The sequence below is a fragment of the Dreissena polymorpha genome, chromosome 3 (assembly GCF_020536995.1).
Source record: "Dreissena polymorpha isolate Duluth1 chromosome 3, UMN_Dpol_1.0, whole genome shotgun sequence".
In the NCBI taxonomy this organism is placed as follows: domain Eukaryota; kingdom Metazoa; phylum Mollusca; class Bivalvia; order Myida; family Dreissenidae; genus Dreissena; species Dreissena polymorpha.
Genome location: NC_068357.1, coordinates 145,864,963 through 145,886,404, shown reverse-complemented (window position 1 = coordinate 145,886,404; position 21,442 = coordinate 145,864,963). Strand labels below are relative to the sequence as shown.

At 35.9% G+C, this 21,442-nt stretch overlaps 1 protein-coding gene across 2 annotated transcripts in view; it reads left to right on the top strand.

Annotated features, from left to right (window-relative positions):
• The window catches only part of LOC127871843 (uncharacterized), a 39,410-nt gene that overhangs the window by 347 nt on the left and 17,621 nt on the right, over positions 1-21,442 (top strand). The window contains exons 1-2 of one of the 2 annotated variants that reach the window (XM_052415092.1): positions 2,121-2,224; positions 15,416-16,285. In XM_052415092.1, the coding sequence (XP_052271052.1) occupies positions 2,206-2,224; positions 15,416-16,285 (889 nt within the window). In that variant the 5' untranslated portion in view covers positions 2,121-2,205. Of the gene's footprint in view, positions 1-2,120; positions 2,225-15,415; positions 16,286-21,442 lie in introns of those variants that run through there. The other variant, XM_052415093.1, reaches the window with a different exon arrangement.

Sequence of the window (21,442 nt, the reverse complement as noted above, 5' to 3'; positions counted from 1 at the left end):
TAATGTACGTGTATATTAGGTAGTTTTTTTTATAGTGTCTCAACATTTTGTTACATTTACTTGTGAGAATACTTTTGTGTATTAAAATTTCTAGTGATTACGGTAGACTATTATTATTATATAATATACTAAGAATTCACATTATCATCATTTTATTATATACATGTATGATGATTTGTTTATTTTATGAATTAATTATAATGATTGTCCATGTGTCGTGATCTTTAATAAAATGTTTCACTCAAGGTGTTAGTTTATCAGTATGATATAATATACTGCTGCTTCGAGGATGATGCTTTGGAAAACGATTTTTGTTCATTACTTAATAAATCTCAACATATTTTAAAATATTTATCCCTCTAGGTGCATGGTTGATAGCTAAATGTCTTTGATTAAGTATGAAAGACTGATGAGCATCACGTCATCAACCCAACGATACCTCATGTGGCTCTTACTCGGAGCAAGGCTACTATGAGTTATATAAATTCTGACACTGATGAAGACAAATTAAAAGGTTGTTTTGCACCCAATAATTTCATATTGATTTTAGCTTCTCGGTCTTCTGTGAGACAAAATGAAAATCATAAATGGTATAATTGAAACATACACACGTGTGTAACTGGTTTTAAAAGTATATGACGGTATGTTATAATGTTTTCATCACAGAGCAATCAAATTTAGTTTAATTAAAAGATCTATGCTATGATTTGACTATCGACTATTGCAACCAAAATTAAACTTTTTGTTTGTGTGTTACAATATATTCCATGTGACTTTCCCGCGACGATATCCGAACATTTACGATACACGCGAGATTGGCGTCTGGAGCAACGCAGCTCTGATGAAAAATAAAAGCGAACATATTGTATCTCGTTAAATCTATGCTACCTTGCTATAAGGAACACTGATTTTTTGTATGGGTTAACTTTATTTTACGAAACATTGTACGAATTTTCGTTGATTTTGAGTGTTATTGTGGCTTTAAGACGGCATTTGACATTGTTTGGTATGCAGCATTGTTGGCTTCAAAGAGGCTGTACAACATCAACGTCAAACTGACCTGAGTCATCGATCACCTGTATGACAAAGCCACCAGTGATGTCTACTTCAACAGCAGCATGGGGACTGGTTCAAAACTACAGTTGAGACAATGCAGTTTGCTCTCTCACACCCTCTTCAGCACCGGTACTTAAAGTCTAAGGCTGATATCTACATCTACATGGTACTGTATATTCAATTAATTCGGCATTAAAAATTTGGCTTAAATGACTGCTCAGTATGACAAGAGATGACATAGAGGTATCATAAATTGTGTTTAATGACCACATGTGGTTTATGCAGAGCCCAAAGTATAGGTCCCCAGCTGGCTCTATGACACCGTGTTTTCTTTGTCTGGACAGTATCCAATCATAACAAGATAATCGGTTTGTGATGAAGAAAGGGGCATTCAAATACCTAACATGCGGAAACAAAAAGTGTCGAAATTGGTGTGAATTAAATAAAAACAATAACATTTATCATGAGAGTTTATTTAATACGTAACAAGGTAATAAGGTAACAAATATAGAGGTTCAAATCAGCTACTAGGGCCTATATGTTGCATATATTAAAAATTTATTGGTTGTTTGTTTTCATCCTTATTTGTGTTCGTTCATTAAATTAAATTAATTATGAAAGAATGTCTATTTCTGGGTATTTTTATTCTAAAAAATGGTCGCGAAAATGTGCCTTAACTTAAGAAAATTGCGAGCAGTGTTAAATATTTCAATGCAAATAAAATGGCGACAGCGCTTTTGTTTTCACCGTCGTCAAGGGGCATGTAACTCTAACTGACGCAAGTGCCCGGATGATCATTGTGTCACACCGGTCTTACTGTGACAATAACGTAGTGACGTCACCATCTATGTATAGAATGCCCGGATGTTGCGATAAGGTCGTTGAACGATTATCCTATATTTCATACACTACTTTGTATCATTATTAAAAAGTCTTCTTTGGATGTAGGCCACATGGCAAAGAACCCGTTGTACTCGATACAAATCTATAACACAAAAATGCATGGCCCTTCTACAAAGCTACCGGATTTTCTATACTTTGACCTTTTTTTTTACTTGTGGTCGGTTTGACCTGCTCCTAGCTTCGGTACGCATGCGCACTAAACCGCGCGTTTTATAAACAATAACACAAACCAATACATAACTCAAAATGACCAAGAAGTCGAAAGGTTTTGGCTTTTTATATTTATAAGCATTATGTTTAATTATGTCATTATACCACGTACAATATTTCCATTTTGTTTTATATACTTGTATTAAAGCGAGCGTAAATTAATTGCAGGTCGCGAAATCGTATGACTGTCAATACGATCCAAACTCTGTCAGTCAGTGTCATGCAAATAATGTTAATAATGATGCACACATGTGCTTTCATTGCTTTCAGCTGCTCCTATACGGATATATTACTATTGCACGTATATTGCAATAATGGTGCATACACCGTCCGTCTTAAAGTTTATCCTCCAGTATCCTAACATCGTGGTAATAACGAAAGTCGGCCTTGCGCGACGTAAACTGTTAATAGATCTTGGCGGTTCAACACTTAAATAAATCATCGGTTATCGGTTAATGTTACAACGGTAGATAAAACAAAAAACATGCAGCAAAATATTACATAATCTACCATTTCATTACATACCCATTGCTCAGCGTCTCGGTCCCTGTGTATCCTAAGTTCGTGGTAAACCTTCCCGGTTAAAATTGTTCAACTTCCAGTTTCAAAATGTTTTTTTTTGTGCATTAGGCCAATCAAAACAATTGTTTACTGTAATTAATTAACTTTCATTTAGCTGAGAATTTTTTTTATGTGGGATTAACAAGTTCTAACTTTTGAACACTGAAAATAACAAAAACACTATCTACATATGTCTCATTAAAACAGAACTTATTGTTCGGAACCAGCAATGGCTGAATGCAGTAAAAGAGATCCTCAATCCTTACATAATATTATTAGCTGCGTTTACATAAAGTAACGTAACTACTCAAAATCAATGAAAATTTCGTACAATATTTCGTAAATAAAGCTTAACAATTAAAAATCATTGTTCCTTATGGTCACTGTCGAAAGTTCAACGCCAGATGTGGTCTGGTACACTAGATGTTTGTGGATACAAAATACTTGTTTTTAATTATGGTTTTAACATGGTACCATTTTAGTGTTCATGTGTCGTGTCAATACATAATCGCAGGAAATTAACATGGAATTTATTGTGGTCACAAATAAATAAAAGCGAGCAGTTTGTATCTTCAAAAATCTAGTAATCATACAACATCTAGCGTTGAAATTGTGGCAATTGCTATAAGGAACACTGATTGTTTAAGTGTTAACTTTATTTGACGAAATACTTTACGAAATTTTCGTTGATTTTGAGCGTTTAAATGGAGACTAACCCATTTTGACCATTGATAAAATGTAGAAAACAGCTAAAAAAATCAAGTCACTTTAACCAAAAAATAAAAATTGCTTAGCCATAAATTTAAGTACTCATTTGCATACGCGGCCCTTGAAAGGTCACGTCGTCTGCTCTGTTAACGAAAAAAATGGGGCAACACTTTTGGGCGTTATATCGGTCATTTTTCATGTGCTATGAACATGGAATAGTAAAATATCATTTTTTTAGAAAGGTGGTAATACATTTATTCTTATTTACCTGTTTGAATCGCATTTAGTTGAATTTCTTCTCGGACGCTGTGTCAACAAACCACTATTCTTACTTCTGATATAAGTCACACGCGGAAAAATAACGCACGTGACGAGAGGTCACCAGAATAATGGATACCACGATGTTGGGATACTCGACAATATAGTATTTGCTAGTACTTTTAAACCAGTCTCTTTATCTTTCTCAGTTTCTGAGAAAGTTTCTCCTCAACTTCTTCACATACAGTACACTCCACGCGTTTTCCCCCAAACCCCCCCCAAACCCCCCCCCCCCCGCGTTTTTTTTTTCTGCTAGCAAGTGTTCACGCGGCGTTGAGAGAGCGAGGTGAACTCGATAAAACGCTCGGCGTTACGCCGCGTTCGCTAATTCCCGCGGCCTGTATTACTTTAGCCTAGTCGGTAAATGCAGACAATTTCCGTTTCTATCAGTGACCGCCGCGCAACGCCGCATTAGCAGTGTGCTACTGGGCATGCCAAAAAATAAAAACATTGTTATAATAAATTGTTTAATACTGTAGAACATGTATAAAAAAGATAATTGTATAGAAAATTTATACGTATAAAAATTATGTTTTTTAATTCACAGGTACGTCTACAATATGAATGAATATAAGACATTTGACAAATTAATATTTAAATCATAACACATATAAGACAAGAATAAATGTTACGTAAAGTTTCCAAATGATAATAATAACTAGTAATCCGAAACACACTACGATTTTTAATGTTAACACGACGTTTACAAATGCTTCCAATATACAGTCATCATGTATATTTCCCGACAAAAGCGCGCAAAAATTATGCTGCAATGTACAAGGTATACTCCTGCAAAGCATGCGTGTATTGATTTTTTTGATACAAACTTTATAGCGCAGACAACATTGAATTTGGTTGATTTCGGTTAAAAGTTTCTTTGGTATTTTTTAACAAAATTATATCGCAAATAAGTTGATATTTCCTCCAAAATAATTTCAATTCATACACGCCGAATCTTTATCTTTACGGTATTTTAGTAGAGTAATTATTTTAACAGTAATTGTACTATAAACTGATTAAAGAAGACATCTGGGCAGAACTGGATTTTAAGTGTTTGACGTTATGAAAACACGCAAAGCTTGTCTACTGACCTATTGTGTAGACTGCTGTCTGCGGTGTTTTGACAAAAGGGATTAACATGTGTGAATGTCACTCTGCTGATTTGGTCCATAATTACTGGTAAACATTGTTTTGAATTTCGACGCAACAAGAATACAACTGTGAATATTAAATGCAACTATCAACTCAATAGCTACCACCTTCTCTTAGCAATCAATGGAATAACCTAACTTCAAAGAGAAAATAATTGCCTTAGCGAGCAGAGAATTGACTTTGTTCCGACAATTAAAACCATTCCTTATGCATTCGTTAAAAGTGTTTACTTGAGTAAGTTATGCCTTTAGACAGGAAGCGGCTTTTCTTTGATTACGTCAAACTGTCAATTCACACAGATTTGTGAGATTTTTAGGGTCCTTGGTCATTTGTTTACATGTTCAGTATAGAAAATCACCTGCTAACATGAAAACTTTGGATTAAATTATCAAAATAAAAACAATGTTGCAAACTGTGTTTATATTAATTGGTAAGTATTAGTTAAAAGTAGGGATGTCAACGAATATCCGAATATTCGGTCCCGGACCGAATATTCGGATACTGTTTTCCGAATCGAATTTTTGGAAGAAAAAAAAAATCCAGTAATTTCAAAGACTTTGTATTCGTAAAATATGCTTCAAACATTGTCAAAAAAGTTGTTCCTCGTGTCATAATGTTTATTCCGGTAGGCGCGTTAATGCTTCTCTATGGTGATGACAGTATACCGGTCATAAATCCCGCTAACAAAGCCAGACACTTTGTGTCAAAATTATGATAGGTGCAAATCGCGTCGGCAATCAAAACACCGACCTGCACTTGATCCACTGACTCCAATTACATTTAAAATTATCAAAGATTAAATGGGTGAAGGAAAAGCCACTTTGTGTAAAAACAAATAAGACCGTATGGCAATTAAAGCACCGACCCGTCTTGATCTAATAACTCGAATTACATTTAAAATGATCAAAGATTAAATGAGTAAAGAAAGAGCCGACTTGGTGTGAAAAACAAAACAGATTGTATGTTTATAATCACGTTGTCCAATCAAAAAAGCTTTTAGAAAATAATTCACTCAACCTCTAATGAGTATTTGCGTATCGTATGGTCCAAACATTACTTAATTACTCAATATTCAATCAGGTATTATACTTAAAGAAATGTTTTTGGTATTTCACCCTCATTTAATTGAAAATATTATAATTGCTACACGCATAAAGTAAATATCTGTCCAAGCAAAATGCCACCTACGCCTTCCGCTGCTTGGAAGTATTTCACGACATCATCCGATAAGAAGTCGCCGATCCAAGTGTCTTTTAAACGTGGCAACTTTAAAAGACTGACTGTTTAGTCTGTTAAACAGGTTCAAAGTGTGTTGTGGCTATGTACATACTAAGTAATTCGTTTAAGTTCAGCTTAAATTATATGTAGATCTAACTGTTTTGTCATGTAATTATTTTGTCGTCATGTAATATTATGTTTCTCGTTCTATTGTTGATGTACGATATAATAGTTTAAAAACAGTTTTTGTCATTCAATTTAAACAATAAAAAGTAATCAACAACATCAGCTTCGAATTAACGACGGCAACGCTGTGTCAATATTTAAACACTTCCGGTGAACTTCCGGTAAAAAACGAAAGTAGAATTCATGGAGTAATGGTATGGTAAACAAAGTTGACTTTTTTCCAACAGATGTTGACCGAATATCCGAATATTCGTTCGGAAGGGTGACCGAATATTCGAATACCGAAATTGGTATTCGTTGCCATCCCTAGTTAAAAGACAACGTTTTGTTTGTCGTAAATCAACGAGTTTTCTATACAACAACAACTACTTCTACAACCACGTCGGGATCGATCTACATGTATCTTGGTATTTTTTTTTTATTGAAAATATTATACTACATGTACATGTATGAACTTGTAATAAATGTAATTTTATTTGAAAATCTGGAAGTCAAACAAAAATTGATCGTTATCTCGTAAAACGCGGAGTTTCCCCCCGCGTTGCCAACGCCGAGGGCCGCCGCGTCGGTTTAACAGTTTTGCCGATCGTTAACCACCGCATCCAAAATCATGCAAATGCCGCGTCTGGCGGGATTTTCTTAATCTCCCTCCAGGTCAATCACCGCGGAGTATGGAGGGAAATTGGGGAAAACGCGTGGAGTGTACTGTAGTATAAAATTGTTAACAATCAGGTGCCATCCATCAATCAAATATTGTTTACTTCAGTAAAATTGATAACAAGCAAGTTTGGTAATGCCAGTACAGAGTTTTTTCTGCTATGTAAAAAAGGCTAAAAAACCGACCCAATCCATAACGGAAATTGTAAAATATGATTATTAAATCTCAATTCTAATTCATAAACATCTAACTAAGAATAAAACTACTGTATTGTTAGCTAAAGAAACTTCAGTGTACAGTTTATATAGTATTGACATACCTGTACGCTGAAGCCAACCCCGTATCGAAAGTCATCCAGAGTCGTAACTTATTTATGTCACGCTATAAATCAAAGAAAGCTCATTTTCTTGGATACATTTCTACGTTTATTGGTGAATGAATATAAATTACTGCATTGGGGAATATTTTAAGGTTCTAATGTTTCAAATGCAGCTTACAATAGATGAAAATAACTCATCAGTCTGAAATTCACAATTTTGACGCCATTGTCGCTATGTCACGTGACGAGTTTTCATTTGGATATTTTCGGATCGACCTTGACATTTTTTGCTGAAATTGTAAACATTACTTTTGTTTTCTGAAATCTATTATTTGTGATTAACAACTTACGTCTGGTGGATTATATGACTGATTTCAGTGTGAATCAGGTAGTTTAAATAATATTTACCTTGAGTTCGTATTTACACTACAATTTGTTTACAAAACAAGCCAGAATAATCTAAAATACCGGGAAATGTCATTCTGAATTTTAAAACAATTGAGCACAAGGTATGCAGTGCTCCAGCTAGGCCTAGGTATGTTACTAAAAATAGAAATAACTTCATATGACCGTGAAATCTCGAGAGATTCGCATTTAAAGAAAGTCTGTCACTGTTTTTCTCGATATGTAAGAGCAGAATAGATAAATTTTAAATGTTAAAGATAGGATTTTGTGAAAGAATATATCAGTTAAATGTGAAAAATGTCGATCTTTCCGATCAAGTTGTTAATTTGGGCCAATAACTGCATTTAAAAGCTGTTTTATACCGGTTTTTGTTAATTGTCAACTTTTCTGGATTTCTGGTTGACTTTCCTAATGGGGTTGGTACATACCTATAAAGTCGCGCCGGTCACAAGTCATAATCAAAGTACTGACAGTACTGGTGTGACGATGCTTTTGAAGAGGATGGATATAAAACATCAATTTAAGTCTATCTATATCACCACAATTGTGTATGTTGTTACAAACATTTGGGTACGGTAAAAATTTTGGGTACGAAAAAAAATTTGGTAAAAAAAAATTTTGCGTACGGTCAAATGCTGCTGGGGGGGGGGATGAGATTATCCGGAAAAAAAAACTGTCCGGAATGGTGACCACAAAAAAGACAAAATATAACATTGCGCCGGGAGCGGGAATCGAACAGGTGTAGTAAAGGTGAAAAAGCGAACGTCCTTACCACTGCGCTAGGGGGACGGACACTTACGCAGAGAAATGTTGTTATATCTATATATATCATAGCAGTGCAGCGTTTACAATTTGCAGGTTCGAAATTGTTCGCATTCTTTAGTTTTGTGATCACGTAAAAAGTTAATATTACATGTTTTTATTCGCAATTTATTTACTAAATCGAGAACAAATATCAAACAAAATAGAGAAAATATATAGTTGTTTCATTGGTCCATAAAAATAAAATGGATGTAAAATTACTAATTTTAAATTAACGTTCTGATACACTTATTGAATCTGTTTCCCCAGGATATGCTGTTCTATTAATATTTACCTTTATCAACACTAACGACAACTCTGCTAGGAGAATGTTATCAATGAAAATCAACAAGCAATCTCCTACGCAGTGGCGAATGCCAAGGGAAGTAACTGAAAAATCGAGTTATCTCAATCGGACTGGCTCGGTCTTTTACATAGGTCCCCATTGTGAAGAATTTTTTTACTGGTTATCAAACCTTAGACGACGCTGTTCCAGCATTGTCAAAAAGCGAAATTTAAAGTTATGGTAGCCAGAACTACTGTATTATTTTTTAGCTCCACTGGCCAAAGGCCACCGGGGCTTATGTCATGGTTCTGTGTCCGTCGTGTGTGCGTCCGTGCATGCGTCCGTGCGTGCGTTAACTTTTTCTTTAAACATCTTCTTCTCCTAAACTACTGGTCCATTTCTGATGAAATTTCTCAGGAATGTTCATGTGGTGAACCTCTTTCAAATTTATTCAAATTATGCCCCTGGGGTCAAATTTGACCCTGCCCCGGGGGGTCAAAAAATTGAAAATTTGCTTATAAAGGGCCTATTTTGTGCAAACTTTAAAAAATCTTCTTGTCCATAACCATTGGGCCTAGGGCTACCAAATTTAGTATGTAGTGACATCTTATAGTCCTCTAACAAGTTTTTTCAAATTATGCCCCTGGGGTCAAATTTGACCCTGCCCCGGGGGGTTAAAAATTGAAAATTTGCTTATATAAGGCCTATTTTGTGCAAACTTTAAATATCTTCTTGTCCATAACCATTGGGCCTAGGGCTACCAAATTTGCTATGTAGTGACATCTTATAGTCCTCTACCAATTTTGTTCAAATTATGCCCCTGGGGTCAAATTTGACCCTGCTCCGAGGGGTAAAAAAATTGAAAATTTGCTTATATAAGGCCTATTTTGTGCAAACTTTAAAAATCTTCTTGTCCATAACCATTGGGCCTAGGGCTACCAAATTTGCTATGTAGTGACTTCTGATAGTCCTCTACCAAGTTTTTTTAAATTATGCCCCTGGGGTCAAATTTGACCCTGCCCTGGGGGTCAAAAAATTAAACATTTGCTTATATAAGGCCTATTTTGTGAAAACTTTAAAAATCTAACTGTCCATAACCATTGGGCCAAGGGCTACCAAATTTGGTATGTAGTGACATCTTATAGTCCTCTACCAAGTTTGTTCAAATTATGCCCCTGGGGTCAAATTTGACCCTGCCTCGGGGGGTCAAAAATTGAAAATTTGCTTATATAAGGCCTATTATGTGAAAACTTTAAAAAATCTTTACGTCCATAACCATTGGGCCTAGGGCTACCAAATTTGGTATGTAGTGACATCTAATAGTCCTCTACCAAGTTTGTTCAAATTATGCCTCTGGGGTCAAATTTGACCCTGCCCTTGGGGGTAAAAAAATCGAAAAATTGCTTGTATAAGGCCTATTTTGTGCAAACTTTAAAAATCTTCTTGTCCATAACCGTATGGCATAGGGCTACCAAATTTAGTATGTAATGACATCTTATAGTCCTCTACCAAGTTTGTTCAAATTAAGCCTTGGAATCAAAGTTGACCGTTCCCCAGGGGTCACAAAATTGAACATATGCTTATATTGGGCCCATTTTGTGCAAACTAAAAAAATTCTCTTGTCCATAACCATTGGGCCTATTTCTACCAAATTCGGTAGGTAGTGACATATAATAGTTCTCTACTTAGTTTGTTCAAATTATGCCCCTGGGAACAAATTTGACCTTGCCCCAGGGATCACAAAAATGAACATAAGCTTAAATAAGGCCTATTGTGTGCAAACTTTAAAAATCTTCTTGTTCTTAATTATAGAGCCTAGGGCTACTAAATTTGGTATGTAGTGATATCTAATAGTCCTCTACCAAATTTGTTCAAATTATTCCCCTGGGCTCAAATTTGACCCGGCCCCGGGGCTCACAAAACTAAACATATGACGTTTACCAGTGGAGATTACTGCGGTCGTTTGGCTGTGACCAACAACATCAACATCTTGAAAACATGAGATAAAACCCTGTCATTTAGTGCCATTTTAGGTCAGATGGTGACTGCTTACAAAGGCATTGAAGTAAGAACATGTGTTATGAATGTTTTTCTTACAAACTGAAAAAAGTCGGGTTTTATTTTAATATGTCGAAAGTGACCATATATCCGGATGAAAATATTTTGGATGACATGTTAATTTCATGTCTTGTGTAGTGTTTAAATCAGTTTTATAATATGTTATTGATTTTAAAAACACAACTTCCATGAACATAATTATTTCAAGAAAAGTCAATATATGATACTGCACGGTAAACTCAAACTTTGTATCCAAGAGAAGGTGTTGAAATTAATGAAGTGCAATGTTCTTAACTATCGTATATGCTGCTTTTTAATCACTAATTATTCATTGTTCCATTTGTGAATCGTGACTCATAAATTGTGGATATGATTGTCAATTGCTCAACAATCCATATATATTTCTGACCATTTTATAATTTTTTACCAGGTTTTCCGAAGGAAAAAACTGGTTATTAGATTGGCGAATGCGGGCGGGCTGGCTGGCTGGCGGGCTGGCGGAATAAGCTTGTCCGGGCCATAACTATGTCGTTCATTGTCAGATTTTAAAATCATTTGGCACATTTGTTCACCATCATTGGACGGTGTGTCGCGCGAAATAATTACGTCGATATCTCCAAGGTCAAGGTCACACTTTGAGTTCAAAGGTCAAAAATGGCCATAAATGAGCTTGTCCGAGCCATAACTATGTCGTTCATCGTCAGATTTTAAAATCATTTGGCACATTTGTTCACCATCATTGGACGGTGTGTCGCGCGAAATAATTACGTCGATATCTCCAAGGTCAAGGTCACACTTTGAGTTCAAAGGTCAAAAATGGCCATAAATGAGCTTGTCCTGGCCATAACTATGTCATTCATTGTGAGATTTTAAAATCATTTGGCACATTTGTTCACCATCATGGGACGGTGTGTCCCACGAAAGAATCACGTCAATATCTCCAATGTCAAGGTCGCCACGACTAAAAATAGATTTAAAAAAAAAAAAACTTACAAAGGGGGTTAATTTTTTTTGGTCATTTCAAAAGTTCAGTTTGAGTTTTCTCCCTTTATCAGATTTTTTTTTCACAATGAAAACCTGGTTTTGTGACAATTTTGTCCCTTGTCTTAATATAAGTTATGAATTGATCTTAGAAGTCAAATGTATTACTTAATTAAATACATTTATAAATATAAAGAAATAATCTTAAGATTATCATAATATTCTCAGGCCTGTTGGTCTTAGGGATGTGTGGGTTGATGAGCAATTTCTCCTTTTATCACAATGATTTCTACCCTACCTGATCATTTCCTTCATATTCCATTTTAATTTAATTGACGTCTGCAACCTCTTTCAAATTGGGAAAGTCCAAAATGTGTCGTTTGGTAAAGGGTTAAGGCATTTTGATTACTATGGGTCTTGTGAATCTGTTTCAGATCAAATGCGTAGATTTGATCTTCAGCATCTAAAAATATGTGACATAGAAAGAACGACAATATCTTTTGGAGAGATAAATGTACCTACGTTATAAGCAAAGGACCTGTGCAACAATTCCCGGGCTTTTAAGTCTGTTTAGTTAACACGGTAGTAACTTTTTCCATATATAAAAATGCTCACCCTTCCAACTTTAAACCCCCAGTGGGACTAGGGATAGAAAGAGAAAGTCAAATGCTTGAGTACATTTCAACCCATGCGCATTGCACGTTTTCTTCGCAAAGAAAAAACAGTGGAGCGATACAGGGCCATCATGGCCCTCTTGTTTCCAAAATGGCCAGGAAAAAGCCTGATGTGTCAATAATTGTTGATAGAAAAATTCCCAATATGGTCCATTTTGTCGCTAAAAAATGCAAAGAATTGTCATTTCAGTCATTTCAAAATTCCAACTTTGGACAGGCTCTTTTTGTGTACATGAAGGAGTTTTCTGATGGACAGTTTTCCTTAAAATGATTTACTCCTGTATGAAACTGTTTTTAACCAGGTTTTCCGAAGGAAAAAACTGGTTATTAGATTGGCGAATGCGGGCGGGCTGGCAGGCTGGCGGGCGGGCGGAACAAGCTTGTTAGGGCCATAACTATGTTGTTTATTGTCAGATTTTAAAATCATTTGGCACATTTGTTCACCATCATTGGACGGTGTGTCGCGCGAAATAATTACGTCGATATCTCCAAGGTCAAGGTCACACTTTGAGTTCAAAGGTCAAAAATGGCCATAAATGAGCTTGTCCTGGCCATAACTATGTCATTCATTGTGTGATTTTAAAATCATTTGGCACATTTGTTCACCATCATGGGACGGTGTGTCGCACGAAAGAATCACGTCAATATCTCCAATGTCAAGGTCGCCACGACTAAAAATAGATTTTTTTTTAAAACAAACTTACAAAGGGGGTTAATTTTGTTTGTTCATTTCAAAAGTTCAGTTTGAGTTTTCTCCCTTTATCAGATTTTTTTTTCACAATGAAAACCTGGTTTTGTGACAATTTTGTCCCTTGTCTTTGTTTATTTCCCTGTACTGCCCTTTTGATTTTTTTAAAGGTTTTGATTCATAAATGTTGTATCTAATTTGGAAAAAGTAATAATTATATTATACCTTACATGCCAGAAGTCCCAATCTTGGTGGGAGTAGGGACAGTCCTGACACAATTGGTCCTGACAGTCTTAAAAAAAACGACATGTGTTCTATAAGTTCACAATAAAATTCGCTATTCAAGCTCCGTCTGGTTTAAATTACCATCGCTAATCCTTTTATAGCCCCCTATTAACAAACCATATCTACTAGTCTAGTTGAGTGATCCAGTGTTGATTTTGACACCTTATTAGTGTCTCTTGGCAATTTTTTTTTTTTTCTGGCATTCACACCATGGTGTTTTTATGATAGGGTTTGCTAATTGCTAGCAATAGATGAATAGACTGGTAGTGAATTTAAAGCAGACTGCTTTTGTATTTCATGACCCAAATCAAGTCCAAAGATACTATTACGCGGTATTCTGTGTATTTTACCACCTGAGGCTAAAAAAATTGTCAAAACACCAATTTGGTATATCAAACAAATTGAGCGCTGTCTGATATACATTGATGTTTCATATAAATTTACTTTTTGTTTTTAACTGATTTTCAGAAAATAATTTGTACATATTGCATCAATCTTAATTTAGAGTTAAATGATGATTGGTTGAATGAAAAAAAAGTGCTTGATCTGCGCACATCTCGTTGAACGTTTGCACATGCCTAGCTTTTTCCCAAATGGATGTCAAATAGAGGCATGCCCCACATTGATTGTTTTTATTTGTCCCGCTTTTGGTCAAATGTCCCAACATTTTTTATGGAATTTTGATTTAGACCTGAAAATTTTCAGGCATGTATAATACATGTATATACTCATTTTAAACTAGCAAATTTTACCAATTTTCTGCTACCATTACATAGTTTTACAATATTCTTATATCACAATATCGTGAAATTAAAAGAAGGAGCATTCCACAGGACATTTAACAGTCTTGTCAGAGCCCGTGAATTTCCAAATAATAGTCCTATGGGCCAAATCTTCTGATCCAGGTGATAATTTCAGTAACTGCAACATTCTGGTTATTATGCAGAGTTTGCAAAGGTCTGAAATCATTTTGTTGTTAGGTTACAAAGTTTTGGGATTGCCAAAAAAAAAAAAAAACAAGATGTATGCAATACCCCTGGGGCTTGCATTTTATCAACCCAGATGCACTTAAATAATCGCCTGGGATTTCAATAGATTTTGAAAACCAGGAATTGAATGACTTCTTTTTTTTAAATTTCAGGGGTCAGATGAAGTGTTCTGGGGTCAAAGTACTAAAGATAATTTGTTTGTACATGCTCAATTAATTCTCTGCAAATGTTTCTTAGCGTACATTTTAGTTAAATACTATGCATTTTAGATAACAATATTTGTAAGAATTTAAAATAAAGATGGATGTATAACAGGCTTTTTTAACCAGGTTTTCCGAAGATTGATTTTGAAACAAGGGGGGGTAATTGTGATGAACAATCATTAGCAATGCACATTTTGAGTTGCAGTTGTCTCCCTTTATCAGACTTTTATGCCCCGGGATCGAAAGATGGGAGGTATATTGTTTTGGCCTGTCTGTCTGTCATTGTGTCAGTCAGTCAGTCATTGTATGTGTGTCACAAAACTTTTATCTTGGTTAAAGTTTTATAACTTGCAATATTGAAGATAGCAACTTCATATTTGGCATGCATGTGTTTGTCATGGAGCTGCACATTTTGAGTGGTGAAAAGTCAAGGTCATCCTTCAAGGTCAAAGGTCAAATATAATTGTATTTTTCGTTCCTGAAAACTTAACCTTTGTTAAAGTTTGGTCATAACTTTTTGAATATTGAAGAAAACAACTTGATATTTGGCATGCATGTGTATCTCTTGGAGCTGCACATTTCGAGTGGCTAAAGGTCAAGGTCATTGTTCAAGGTCAAAGGTCAAATTTATGGCTTCAAAGCGGCGCAACAGGGGGCATTGTGTTTCTGACAAACACATCTCTTGTTTTTTATTGAAAACCTGGTTTTGTGACAATTTTGTCCCTTGTAAAAACTTTTATAAACTTTATTTGACAGGATCTGACAATGCAGAAACAATATCAGCATCAGCGGTAGGAAATAGCACCTATGATTTCAAAGGAGAGTCACCTTGTCATGGAGTAGAAAACAAGCTGAAAAAGAGACCTACGAAGAATGCTGGGGAAAAACAAAAGCCAACTACTGGCATTAATGCAAAGTCAGTGAGCGAACCAACCAAAACACAGACAGAGACAAGAAAAGGAAAAATCAATAGTTTGAGCAAAGTTACTCCAAAAATAAACCAACCTTCATCTAAATGTAGAAGCCGCCAAAATGAGGTTGTAACTTCAGCATTGGCTAAACAGAGGAGTAACAAATTTGTTAAACCAATACCGCCTCCAAATTTAGATGACATTTCTCCAGTAGTAAAAGACACAAAACAATCGAAGGGGAGGAGCAAAAATGAGAAACCTGTTCCAGAAAAAAGAAGACTGAGATCATCAGACTTTGCACAAGAGTCACCCATTGTTTCCAATACTTCCAAGAATAATGACAACGACAGTGCAATCTTCCTTTCACCAAGGATTCCAACATCACAGTTGTGTGCAGAGAAGACGTCAACACCAGTCAGTGTGACAGTAAAGAAAACAGCAAAGCAAGTTAATAAGGTTCTGAAATCGAAATTAGAAAACACTTCAACACCGAACGACAAGTGTAGGCCTACTAAAACTTTTTCAAGAATAAAGGACAAGTTACCAGCTGTTGGTCTGTCACCAGTAGAAACTGTGGAAAGAACGGAGACGCCAACATCTGACTATGCATCCATGGACTGCATTGTGACACCAAGTCCTGTCCAATCAAGTACACAGAGAAGAAAACGAGAGCACTCCCCAGCTTTCACACTTGATGATGAGACTGAACATTCAGGTAGTCTGCAATTTTAAACTGGTCTAGGTCATTTTTAGCGAGGCTGTTTTTGGAGAAAACCGGAGCTATTGTCATAGCCTGCTCGCCGTCCGATGTCCGCCGTAGGCGTCGTGCTAAAACCTTAACATTGGCTCTAAAATCAAAGTGCTTCCATCTACAACTTTGAAACTTCATATGTAGATGGACCTTGATGAGTTCTACACGCCACACCCATTTTTGGGTCACTAGGTCAAAGGTCAAGGTCACTGTGACCTCTAATATAAAACTTTAACAAAAACCTTAACATTGGCTCTAAAATCAAAGTGCTTCCACCTACAACTTTGAAACTTCATATTTAGATGCAACTTGATGAGTTCTACGTGCCACACCCATTTTTGGGTCACTAGATCAAAGGTCAAGGTCACTGTGACCTCTTATATCAAACTTTAACATAGGCTCTAAAATCAAAGTGCTTCCACCTACACTTTTGAAACTTCCTATGTAGATGCACCTTGATGAGTTCTACACGCCACACCCATTTTTGGGTCACTAAGTCAAAGGTCAAGGTCACTGTGATCTCTAATATAAAACTTCAACAAAAACCTTAACATTGGCTCTCAAATCAAAGTGCTTCCACCTACAACTTGAAACTTCATATGTTGATGGACCTTGATGAGTTCTACACGCCACACCCATTTTTGGGTCACTAGGTCAAAGGTCAAGGTCACTGTGACCTCTAATATCAAACTTAAACACAGGCTCTAAAATCATAGTGCTTCCACCTACAACTTTGAAACTTCATATGTAGATGCACCTTGATGAGTTCTACACGCCACACCCATATGGGTCACTAGGTCAAAGGTCATGGTCACTGTGACCTCTTAAAAAAATAATTCTGACAAGCTTTCGCAGCCGAGCGTGACACCCGTTATGCGGTGCTCTTATTATGCCCCCGGATCAGATGATTGGGAATAACCGGGTATATTGTTTTGGCCTGTCTGTCATTCATTCATTTATTGTGTGTCCCAATTTCCCAAAACTTTAACCTTGGTCATAACTTTTGTGATATTGAAAATAGCAACTTGATATTTGGCATGCATGTGTATCTCATGGAGCTGCACATTTTGAGTGGTTAAAGGTCAAGGTCAAAGGTCAAATATATGGCTTCAAAGCTGCGCAATAGGGGGCATTGTGTTTCACAAGCACAGCTCTTGTTTTATGCGTGCTGTAATTTTGAATGTTTTGTTGTTGTCGTTTTAGCTCACCTGATTGCTCAGGTGAGCTTTTGTGACCTGTCTTTGTCTGTCGTTTGTCCGTCTGTCCGTCCACATTTGTTAGTAAACACTCTAGAGGCCACATTTATTGTCCGATCTATATGAAACTTGGTCAGAAGCTTTGTCCCAATGAAATCTCGGTCGAGTTCAAAACTGGGTCGTGCCGGGTCAAAAACTAGGTCAAAAGGTAAAAAAAAAAGAGAAAACTTGTAAACACTGTAGGTCACATTTCATGCCCAATCTTCATGTAACTTTGTCAAAATGTTTGTCTTAATGATATGTTGGTTGGGTTCAAAAGTGGTTCCAGTGTGTTGAAAAACATGGCCGCCAGTGGGCATGGCAGTTTTCCTTTTTGGCTTTAGAGAAACCTTGTAAACACTCTAGAAGTCACAATTTTTGCCCAATCATCATGAAAGTTGGTCAAAACATTGGTTTTATTGATATCTCGGACAAGTTCGAAAATGGTCCAGATCGGTGAAAAAAAACATGGTCGCCAGTGGGCGGGGCATTTTTCTCTATATGTATATAGTGAAAACGTGTGAACACTCTAGAAGTCACATTTTTGGCCCAATTTACATGAAATTTGGTCAGAACATTTGTTTCCTTGATATGAGAGTTGAGTTCGAAAATGGTTCCAGTCAGTTGAATAACATGGCTGCCAGGGGGGGGGGGGACAGTTTTCCTTATTCGGCTTTAGAAAAACCTTGTAAACACTCTAGAAGTCACAATTTTTGCCCAATCGTCATGAAAGTTGGTCAAAACATTGGTTTTATTGATATCTCGGACGAGTTTGAAAATGGTCCATATTGGTGAAAAAACATGGCCACCAGTGGGCGGGGCATTTTTCTCTATATGTATATAGTGAAAACATGTGAACACTAGAAGTCACATTTTTGGCCCAATTTTCATGAAATTTGGTCAGAACATTTGTTTTCTTGATATGAGAGTTGAGTTCGAAAATGGTTCCGGTCAGTTGAATAACATGGCTGCCAGGGGGGGGGATGGGGGCAGTTTTCCTTATTTGGTTATAGAGAAACCTTGTAAACACTCTAGAAGTCACAATTTTTGCCCAATTGTCATGAAAGTTGGTCAAAACATTGGTTAAATTGATATCTCGGACGAGTTCGAAAATGGTCCAGATCAGTGAATAAACATGGCCGCCAGTGGGCGGGGCATTTTTCTCTGTATGTATATAGTGAAAACATGTAAACACTCTAGAAGTCACATTTTTTGCCCAATATTCATGAAATTTGGTCAGAACATTTGTTTCCTTGATATGAGAGTTGAGTTGGAAAATGGTTCCGGTCAGTTGAATAACATGGCTGCTGGGGGGGGGGGGGGGAAGTTTTCTTATATTTATATAGTAAAAAAAGCTTGTGAACACTCTAGAAGTCACATTTTTTGCCCAATCATCATGAACCTTGGTGAAAAGATTGGTTTTATATAAATCACATAATTAATGCCATAATTATTGCCATTAGATTGTCCAAATTTTCATATTATACAAAATCCTTGTAAACACTCTAGAGGTCACAATTTTGTTTCAGATTTTATGAATCTTGGTCATAATATTTATTTTTGTAAGCAAAGTTTGATGTTTGGTAAGGGGGGTGAACTCAAAATATAGGTCACCAGGTCAAATCATACAACAATAAAATCACTCCATATGCCAGAGTATTGGTTCAATAAGGATGAAACTTGACCAGGATGTTTGTCTGGACAATATCTAGGTCAAGTTTGACGTTTGGTAAAGATTAAATGAACCGACTCCTCTCAGGTGAGCAAATTAGGGCCATCTTGGCCTTCTTGTTTCACAAGTCCTGTTATGCAGAACTTATTACGATGTTGTCATATTTTTATTGTATTTGATCTATAGCATTAGTTCAAAAGTTGTTGTTCAGAACCACTTTTATGGACTACATGTAACATAATTTGTTAAAGACGCATAACTGAATTGGATTTTGCATATTTTAAAAGAGACTGAGTCTTCAGTAAAAGGACAATTTCACAGTTTACACTCGCTGTTGACCTCAAACTCTTGGATTTGTAAAGAACATTAAGAAGTTAGGGAGCAAGACAAAAAAGAGACCGATTATAGCGTAGCTGTATTAAACGCTCCAATATATATGAAATATTACGCTAGTCAATTGTTCCAAGAGTTTGTATCACTCGAGTGGCTTGTGTGATGACGTATCACACGAGAGGCAGAGCCTCGAGTGTGATGAGAAATAGCTAAGAGTGATAATAGGGTAATACAAACTCTTGGAACAATTGACTAGCGTAATGTTCCTTTTATTATATACAACAACTAACGAAAACAGTTAACAAATGTATTTTTTACATGTACTTTAATAAAACTGATAAAACAATGACTAAAACAGTACGCTTTAGTTTATTTAAGAGGCGTATGAATACAGTTTATGTAAGTTAACGTGTAATTATTCGAACCGGGAAACACAGGTTTTCGACACGCTTACCTCAATGCCATGGTTAATCCAATTTTTATAACAATTAAGTTGACAACTTTAATCCGATGTTAATAACAAAAACATTTAAACGATATGCACTTCCACTTCTATCTTCCATGTCTTTATCGAAACTTAGTTTAAACCACACTATTTTATTGTTTTTCTATCGAAATATACATTTATGCATGATACACACTCCAAAATACGTTTTTAACACATAGTTTGCTGCTAAAAAGCACCACATCCGACATGTCATTACAGAGTTTAGATAAAACTATTGTGTTTTGTCACAGAAATGACGTCACAAGATTTGCTACGTAATATATTTCGTAATATAAAATATATTTTATTTTCGATGCGTGTAATGTGACGTCATTAAATGGGTAGAAGTAGTCCGGCTAGTATGGTAATACGGAATTGGAAACAGCGAGTAGGGTAATACAGGATTTTTTATTTCAACGATTGATACACCCTGTATTTTGTTAAAAGCATTAAATAGGTATATAATAAAAGTTTGTATTATTCTGTTGATTATTTTCTTAAAGTCTTTGTTAATAATAAGACTTCAACCAAAGTTGGCGGTGTTGTTGGTCCATCTTCAATAAGTCTGGGCAGAGCTCCAGATAAGGATTTAGTCTAAAGGGTATTTCACCCCGTGATATTATTCTTAAAGCGTATTTTACTCCTTTGTTTCAGCCATAAAGGGTATTTAGGAATTTTTTGGGGTATTTTTCATTTTCATAGAAAACTGACACAGTAAATGGCGTGTTTAATCTAGAAATATTATTATTGGTTATTTATATTATTAAATGCAAAAAGAATGAATTTACAAGGACGATATGAACAGACTTTCTTTAAAAATGTTCCCACAGGAGCCGCTGGTTGCTTAAAAATCCCTTTTTAGCTCGACTATTATATATATATTATATATATAGTGGAGCTATCCTACTCATCCCGGCGTCGGCGTGACCGTCTGCATTAGCGTCTGCGTTAGCGTGCAAATGTTCAAGTTTTCGTACTACCCCAATTATTTTCTTCGTCCCTTGACATATTGCTTTCATATTTTGCATACTTGTTTACCAACATCAGCATCAGACCCCAACCTATAAACAAGAGCAGACAACTCTATCAAGCATTTTGTCATAATTATGGCCCCTTTTCCACTTAGAATATGCAGCAAATATTAAAGTTTTTGTACTACCCCATTTATTTTCATTGTTCCTTGACATATTGCTTTTATATTTTGCATACTTGTTTACCAAAATCACCCCAACCCATAAACAAGAGCAGACAACTCTATCAAGCATTTTGTCATAATTATTGCCCCTTTTATACCTAGAATATGCATATTATTGATTTATCTATGTTAAAGTTTGCGTACTACCACAAATATTTCCTATATCCTTCAACATATGGGTTTTATATGTTGCACACTT